Here is an 8,523-nt window from a genome sequence, read left to right as displayed (position 1 = left end):
GGGTTTGTGCCCCGGTCCGGGAGGATCCCACATGCCGCGGAGCAGCTGGGCCCGTGGGCCATGGCCGCTGAGCCTGCACTCCGCAATGGGAGAGGCCGCAACAGTGAGAGGCCCGCGTACAGCAAAAAAAAAAAAAAAAAAAAAAAAATTTAGGGGATGTTTCCTAAAAATGTAGAACTCTCTTGAGTGACAAATCCTGAAACATATGACAATTTATGAGTAGGGATCATAGTATTCAACCAACAGTGAATTTTCTTCCTTGAGGTTTTAATGTATGCATAATTCTTTCCATTTTAGGGTTAATTCTTTAAAAACTAGTTTTAAAAATAAATATCAAGTCACAGACAAACCATGAACAGTTGGGTTTATTTCAACAGTAAGTTTGAAACTCTTGCTTCTGGCAAGAGTACTACAGTAATTACATTAGGAATAGACAATTTCCTACACTGTCAAATATATAAAAGTTCCTTCTGCATTTTCCTCAACACTGATCAACAAGCAGATTCAGTCCACAACTGCTTTCATCTACTGAGAATACCCAAGCTTCTTCTTCAGAGATTCTGGCATCTCAGGTGGAGGAGGGCGAGGGAGCCTGAAGTAGACCTTCACGGAGTCATAGATGAACCACTGCAGTGCAGTCAGAGTGCCGATCATGATGATACGGGCAAAGAGTCCCTTCCATACACCTGGATAAAATATGAAATGTGAGTGAAAAATATACTCCAAAGTGTTATTCTTTCTTTAGAGGGGAGAAAAAAAAATCTTACCTCTAAATCCAAGTCTCTGGAGGACCAGAGTCGCACTGCTACCCTTCTCTTTATTCAACACAGACACCACAGAATCAGCAGGGTGAGAAACAATGGCACAGAAGACTCCAGCTGAAAAAAGTCACGATAAATGATCCAATATGGGGTCAGTTAAAAAAAAATTTTCACATCACAGCCAACAACCTTTTCATGAGTAATAAAATTTTCTTGTGTTTAAAAAAATCATATTTTAGAGTGAGACTGACAAGGAAAGCTATAAAGCAGTCTACCCTATGTAAAACAGAACAATCCCTCAAGTTATATTCAGATTTTAACACTTTCTCTTGCATTAAAAATTTGTTATTGGAAAAACTAAACAACAAAAAAAGGCACAGCAGTGAAGTCAATACATTCCCAAGCTTAATTATGACATGCAAACCACAAAACATTTTAGGAACGAATTAGCAAGTATTTATGAATCCTGAAGAGTACATAAAACACAATGGAAAGATAAAACTTCTTTGGAATATTTTTCCCTCACCAAACAGGCCAATACTGGAAATGATTATTGTTAATTTCACAGACAAGCATGTTCTAAATAATTCATACCTATGTAACCTGCCACAAATGTGACAACCAGCTGCTCTGGCTTTGAACATTCACTTCGGGGCTTGGGAACCACAAACTTGTACAATGCTTCAACAGTACGTTCAAAGCAGGCGAACTTCATCATGGTGTATGGTATCTGTCTCATCCAGAGAGGAGCAACCCCCTTGTAGAATCTAGGAAATCAGAAGACTTATTTTACTCGGTTGCATATATTCATCTAGCAGACTTTTTCATTATTAACAGAAGTGTCCGCACACCAGTCAAGTCCTGATAGTAACAAAATGGCAGCACTACTGCATGTCATTTCTATCAGAACCTAAGACTAACATGCAGGTATATTTATCTCACATGCCAATGACTCAAGCACCTTTGACTATACAACCAAAAAAGTTGCTGGATGTTTCTTTCACTGGAACTACAAGAAACAGTAAGTTTACAAGTAGAACTCAGCTCAAGATTGGCATCCACAAAGGTGGATCTAAGGAAGCATGTGTGGCCTGACTATATGCAAATTCTTAACTGTGAACATAGATGACAAGAATTCTAACAAGGGAACCCCCCAACCCCCAAATTAAGAGTTAATATTTAGGTCAAATATCAAGTCATTTGTAAACTGACAAATGATTCTAACTTTAAGGGGAAAAAAAAACCCCTTAATTCAGGGTTCAAACCATGTATCAACTTATCCTTGCCCCTAGAGTTTATGTTCTATGTGAGGGGGAAAGAGATGTGAAAAAGAGAAAGTCTGGCAGGTTTAATGCTAACAAATGTGATTTTCTCAAATGAGTATTTTTATACCATATATTTAGCAAATGTTTACTTACGCCTTTAAACCTTCTTCCTTATACATTTTGGGAGCTGCATCCCTCAAAGTGTTAGCATATCCTGGTTGGGTTTGAATTCGAACCTTAGCAGCTTCCATAGGAGCCAGAGCAATGTCAGCAAAGAATTCAGCACTGGCAGAGGCAGCCAAATATAGTGATGTGCGCCAGAGATAGGCATTCTCCTAAATGAAAAACATAAGGAGAAACATGAATTGCTGCCGCACTGGCTGTTCTCAATTTAAGAGACAGTTCTAGGCAACAGTTAAATTTCAGACATTTTAAGTATTTCTTTATCACACAGTCCACAGAAAACACACATGAGACTGAATATCTCTCATAACCTCATCAACCATAGTACACTGTGAATTCAACATTTTCGAATGTCTAGGTGCCAAGGATAGTTGACCCTTGAACTCACACAGGAATACTAGTCTTCTCTTTAAAAAACTCAAATCCAACTTATTTGGAAAGCAGCATAGCATAATAAAAAGAGCACTGAAATCTAATGAATCAGTTTCTTTTTCTTATCCTGTTTATGTTAAAAGAGCCTTATGACACAACATTGTAAAGCAATTATACTCCAATAAAGATGTTAAAAAAAAAAACAAACAAACAGCCTTATGATTTGAAACATACTGTTCACCCTTTCTGAGACTATTTCCTCAGTTCTAAAACAAGGTGAGTCAAACAAAAATCTAAGATCCTTTTTGGTCTTATACTTTAAGTTAAAAGCTGAGGACTTTTTTTTTCCTTTTTCTTCTTTTTTAAATATTTATTTATTTATTTGGCTGCGCCGGGTCTTAGTTTCGGCATGTGGGATCTAGTTCCCTGACCAGGGATCGAACCTGGGCCCCTTGCATTGTGAGCATGGAGTCTTAGCCACTGGACCACCAGGGAAGTCCCTAAAAGCTGAGGACTTTCAATTTCAAAGTTAAATTACATACCTCTCCAAGCATGTTGCTATACAAAACTTTGAAGACTTCATAAAAGCCAAATTTGCAGAGCCCTTGCATAGAGTAGCCAATGAAAGTCGGAGCCCATCCTTTGGCCAAACCACGAACACCATCTTCTTTGAGTGTAATTGAGAATCCATTAAATATGCCCTTGTACTTTTGTGGGTCCACCTTTATTTAAAGAAGAAAAATGTACCACAGAGATAATAACACTTCTCACAAACACTTAATTTTGTTATTATTAGTTTTTCCTTTTGGTTCTAATGTAAACTTTAGTAACTACACAAAAGGTGGGTAAATACAAGTTCACTGCATGATATCAGCTTAATGTCTACTATTATACTTGTAAGTGTAAGTTTTTGTACAGTAAGGTCTAACTTTCTTTCAGTCAGACTTAAGTCTTGGAGAGTTAGTTAAGAGGATAAAATTCCTACAAAAATACATGATAAAACTGAGACGAGATTTTTCCACCACCCAACTCTTTTTACCACTTAAAAATTAGTCTTAAAGCTACTTCATAAAAAACAGGTAAGTCTACATCCTTGATATATGCTAGCCCTTTAAGTGATTATAAAGTTTTGTAAACTTAAGACAATCAAATTAAATACAAGTTTAAAAGGTACATCAACAAGAAAACCCTCTTTTGAGTTAAGAAATTAAATTCCCTTTAAGAGACATGCATAAGAAGTTTTAGCAAAGGTATATTTAATATTCATTCTATTAACTAATGGGGGTAAAAATCTTATCTGGGGGTAAAAATCTTATCTATTTCTGCCAGTACTAGAAGGGCTGGTATACATCACCTTCCTCTCCCTGCTAACATTTCACCTTCCTTTCTCTTTTAGGTAAGTAGACTCTAATCCTGTTTGGGACAAATAAATTTTTGATGTTTGATTATTTGTGTTTCAATAATCCTAATTAAGACATTTTAATTGTAAAAGAAAACCTTTTATATAAATAAATATGCAAGAAGCTATGCCCACAAATTTTAAACACTATACAGTGAGAGTTTTTACATCTATAGTGTTCTCTGCCTTGATCTTATCAATAAATAAGAGACATGAAGTTAATCATATAATACACAAAGAATGACTGCCTACTCTGACGTGTAAGTGCTTGTAAATGACTATTTGGAGCAAAGAATCAGTAGGCCTTGAAGAACTCTAGGCAGAATTCAGCCCAGCAGCAAAAACCACTTACAGCCAGAGTCTGAGATCAACAATCTACCTTCACTCTTATTTTAAAAGAGGTATTTCTTGGATTTAAAACACTAATTAAAGTAAAAATCATGAGTTAAAGAAATTTGAGTTTGGTGTTCTTCTAAAATTTCCGGCAGTCGTAATGTCTTCATTCTTCTCAATAGTGAAGTCCTTTAATATTACTTGGAATTAAGTCACACACAGAAGAGATGTTCAATGTTGTCATCTCAATACAAACCTGCATACGGCATTTCACTAAATCCAGAGGAACAACAGCAGTGTGTGTCAGACCACAACTTAAGACCCCACCAAAGCCACACAGCGCATAAAACTTCGCAGAGCCATATTCACAACTGTACTCTGTAATAAGATAAGACACACCATGCATTTTAATATAATACTCATGTTACTGGTTATCAACTTACCTCCTGGACAGTTAGGTTTCCACACAGCTTGTTAGTAGGTAACAGCCATGTTTCAACAATGTTTTATTTAGTCCAACATGCAAAAACAAACCTGCATTCTGCATTTAACCAGATCTAGAGGAACCAATGCTGTATGTGTTGTGCCACAACTAATAATTCCTCCAAGTCCACAGAGGAGAAAGAATCTGCCAGATCCATAGTCACAGCTATACTGCTCTGTTTGATTGAAAAAAAAAAAAATCAAATAAGTATTTCTTCAGAGATGACTAAGGCCATGGGAATGCAAGAGAACTATGTTTCCCTGTGAAAAAGTATTATCACAACTGAACAGCTCTAGCCACCATTTACAAGTAAACTGAAAGATAATTTTCCGCCTAGTGTGAGCAAGGAATTCACTGCCAAAATCAAAACGATCATTTAAAGATTTTGAAGGTTCTTATCTGTGAGATACCACCTCTCTCTCGTTTTGCCATATAAGTTTAAAAAAAAGTTTTCTACATCATTAATAGCTCTTCCAATTAAAGTCAAACTTCAAATTACTAATAGCTGATTAAGAACACACTTCTGAGTATCAATCCAACTCAAATCATGTAAAAGCTTGCAAACCTCTAAGGCTACCCCAGCCACTAACCAATACTATCCCCACTTATGGATCCCTATAGTGTAAAACTAGATAAACAAACTCCTGCAGTCAAATACATTACTACACAAATGACCATAGATTTAACTGTCTAAATTGAAGGACCGAATGATGATGTAAGGGTTTTTTCCTCACACTAAAGACAGAACAGAAACACATAATAATTTTTTTTTAAATCTTTACATTTTACAGGTACAAGGTAGAGAACATATTCTGCACTCCTGAAATTCGGTTTTCAGGTTTCTCTGTAAATACACTCCACTGGGATTTAAAATACACACAATTAAAATAAAGTTGGGTCTAACCATCAAGAAACCCGAGACATAAGATCAAACGGATTCGTATCTATTATATCCTTTCTATGGTCTCTCCGGATCTACAAGTCAATCAGGCGCATTAAAACAAGAGTTACTCAGTTATCACACATACCTTGTGTCAACTAATATTAGACTCCGGGAATACTAAAGGGAGGAAGCAGTATTTTTAAAAAGAAAGTGAAAGCAAAATCAAAGAACTGATAATACAGTTAGAACTAAGGTGGCCAGTGATTAGGATGAAGACTTTACCCAATGCCTGGTCGGCTAACCAAGCTGACTCACGGCGAAGATAAGGAGCTAGTCACGGCCTCTATGCCTCCACTCGCTCGAGGACGCGGAGGTCACGGACGGAGCAGGGCCTAGACCCTTCCACGCCCTTGAGGGAGGGCCAAGGATCCGACACCCGGCTTCGGGCGGAACGAGCTGACATCCTCGGACAAGCAACTGGGCGCCCTCCTGCGCTGCCGCGCGGGCAGGGCGCGCGTCCTTCCCTGTCCTCCGGGTCGAGCACGCCACGAAGGCCGAGGGGACCACGGGGGGACCTCACAACCGTATCGGGACAGGGTCTGACCTCACCTTCCACAGCGGCGGCTGCCAGCTTGCGGGAGCGGCGGGGTGGGCCCGGGGGCCCGGCGGGGTTGCTGCGGGGGCCCGCGAGACCATCCTGCACCAGCTGCAGGTGGGGAGCGTTGAAGGGGTTCGCCCGCGCCAAGTGCGCCACGGACGAGAACATCTTCCTAGAGGGAGAGGAAGCGGCGGTCAGAGGAAAGGCAAAGGGGGCCGTTAGACCGGCTAAAGTCACCTGCACCCTGGGACCACCCCCGCACCCAGGCCTTGCCTCTTCCTGCCTCCGCGCCCTTGAGGAGGTCACCGCGGCCTCCCTAAAGGAGGAGGCCAACGGGGCCTACAGCCAAAGAAGCGCCCCACCGGGTCTCCTCGCTCCGCTCCCCGCACGCACTGCAGGGAAGGCCGAGCCACACTCACTCCCTAAGATGGCGAACACACCACCGCTCCCTCGAAAAAGCTGGGGCTCACAGAGGCCGAACGTCCTCCGGGTCTTTAGATCTATGCCTTTCCGCGTCGTCAGCGCGACGCACACAGTGCGTCACTACAGAGTGGCGGCACCCATTGGCGAAGAAGAGCGCCGAGGCCCTAACGTCATCGCGTTCTCCTAGCAGCCCTATCCCCGCCCCACTCGCCCTAGCCCTTCCGGCCCGGCTTCTGAGCAGGAGGATTCTTTTTGCGCAGGCGCGCATTCTGGGCCGGTGTTTTGAGTTGTGTGGGTGTGTGCTCGTGACCTCCTCTTTTTGTCCCTTCACCTTCAAACGTCTCTCCTGGAATCTGGGGCTTACTTTCTTTTCATTTAAATGAGCCCCAATATACTAGTCACCTAAAAAAAAAAATCCGAATACGCGATGATATATTATTTAGGTTTGCGGTTAGAATGTCACTGCAGTACAGTTTTTGTGTTACAGCTTCTGCTATTATGGTACTTTTTTTTTTTTTTTTTAAGTTTCATCCATTGACACTACACATAGACATGTCTGAATTTTCCATTAGACTTTAGGAGAGTATTTTAAAAGGAAATGTGTAGCAAGAACTCTTAAGACAGCTTGCTGGGGCTTCCCTGGTGGCGCAATGGTTGAGAGTCGGCCTGCCGATGCAGGGAACACGGGTTCGGGCCCCGGTCTGGGAGGATCCCACATGCTGCGTGAGCGGCTAGGCCCGTGAGTCACGGCCGCTGAGCCTCCGCGTCCGGAGCCTGTGGTCCGCAACGGGAGAGGCCCCGACAGTGAGAGGCCCGCGTACCGCAAAAAAAAAAAAAAAAAAAAAAGACAGCTTGCTGCTTCATCACAATAGTTTATATAACACATTGAAGCATTTAATAAATTATTTTTAACACCTGGGAGTACAGGGGTGAACTAGAGTGAAAGTGACTGGCAGCAGATTTTGTTTTTAATAAATTTAGAAAATCTTCGTTAGATTCAGTTAAAGAAAGGCCTAGTTTAATTGGGAAGAGTTTAGTAGGGGTCAAACCTCTGTTAGAATTCTGGCTCTGACATTTTCCCAGCTATTGTTAAAGTAACCTTGGGAATTTACTTGATCTCTGTGCACCTGTTTCTTAAATGGTGGAAGCAGGGCTGGCCTCATAGGCTTGCTACCTATACAGTTATGCAGGGCCTATGCTTGGTTTAATGTTCTGCTGTCACCGTTTTGAAATTCTTAATGAGCAAGAGACCCTGTGTTTTTCATTTTGCACTGGGCCCTGCAGATACTGCAGCTGGTCCTGGATGGGAGTAATACATATCTTGCAGAGTTTGTGAAAACTCTGTGAGATAATTTCTTCTTTTTTCTTCCTTTTTTGTTTGTTTGTTTTATTAAATGGACTTGAAAAATTGAGCTGTCATGTATGCCAATGGTAGCAATATTGACTAAAACTCCGTTCCTATATAAACATGCAAGATTTTTGTAGAAAATTAGCATTACAATATTAGAAAAATTTAAAATGTTATCCTCTTAAGAAAGAAACTGGACATTTTCTTTAAAAAGCAGATATCATGGGCTTCAATCTTTTCAATTCCCCATTCTTTGAATGGAGTTCAATAATAATTTTGGTGAGATCAATATTTAGTGTTCACATTATGATGACTACTATTTATAGTAAGCCACAGTGAATGCTGTAATTATATTTCTAATCTTGAATGATCTGTTTTCCTCTAGAGGTAATAATTGTCACTTTTGGCATTTGTTTGGTTTTCTAATCACTCATCGCTAAGTCAAAATCTACTGTATTAGTTTGCAAGAGGCTG

The 8,523-nt window shown here is 40.5% G+C and overlaps 1 protein-coding gene and 1 non-coding gene across 4 annotated transcripts; both read right to left on the bottom strand.

Annotated features, from left to right (window-relative positions):
• Window positions 1–347: 347 nt before the first annotated feature.
• On the bottom strand, window positions 348–6,838 carry SLC25A3 (solute carrier family 25 member 3). Of its 3 annotated transcripts, none has more exons than XM_024127351.2 (8): window positions 6,698–6,838; window positions 6,290–6,450; window positions 4,570–4,691; window positions 3,124–3,303; window positions 2,180–2,361; window positions 1,356–1,528; window positions 768–878; window positions 348–686 (listed from the first exon to the last, which is right to left on the bottom strand). In XM_024127351.2, the coding sequence occupies exons 2-8, from the start codon at window positions 6,444–6,446 to the stop codon at window positions 526–528; spliced, it is 1,086 nt and encodes a 361-aa protein (XP_023983119.1). In that variant the 5' UTR covers window positions 6,447–6,450; window positions 6,698–6,838; the 3' UTR covers window positions 348–525. The 3 variants fall into 3 exon arrangements, with proteins under 3 accessions (XP_023983119.1, XP_028346274.1, XP_028346275.1); XM_028490473.1 differs by lacking the exon at window positions 4,570–4,691 and adding an exon at window positions 4,848–4,972 and having other exon boundaries at window positions 6,698–6,809; XM_028490474.2 differs by lacking the exons at window positions 4,570–4,691; window positions 6,698–6,838 and adding exons at window positions 4,848–4,972; window positions 6,552–6,690.
• On the bottom strand, window positions 1,600–1,848 carry LOC112065942 (small nucleolar RNA SNORA53). The gene has a single exon (XR_002892335.1). It is a non-coding gene; the product is annotated as a small nucleolar RNA SNORA53 (small nucleolar RNA).
• Window positions 6,839–8,523: the final 1,685 nt, after the last annotated feature.

Source organism: Physeter macrocephalus, chromosome 6 (genome assembly GCF_002837175.3).
Source record: "Physeter macrocephalus isolate SW-GA chromosome 6, ASM283717v5, whole genome shotgun sequence".
In the NCBI taxonomy this organism is placed as follows: domain Eukaryota; kingdom Metazoa; phylum Chordata; class Mammalia; order Artiodactyla; family Physeteridae; genus Physeter; species Physeter macrocephalus.
Note: the sequence above shows the minus strand (reverse complement) of the source record. Positions and strands in the feature narration are given on the sequence as shown.

Bases quoted from the DNA above. Each gene is read 5' to 3' on its own strand.
- SLC25A3 (XM_028490473.1), bottom strand. From the start codon at position 6,446: ATGTTCTCGTCCGTGGCGCACTTGGCGCGGGCGAACCCCTTCAACGCT. The intron at 1,529-2,179 runs GTAAGTAAACAT...CTGATTTCCTAG, and splicing joins AAGGAAGAAGGTTTAAAGGC to ATTCTACAAGGGGGTTGCTC. The intron at 687-767 runs GTAAGATTTTTT...TATTTTATCCAG, and splicing joins CCAGAGACTTGGATTTAGAG to GTGTATGGAAGGGACTCTTT.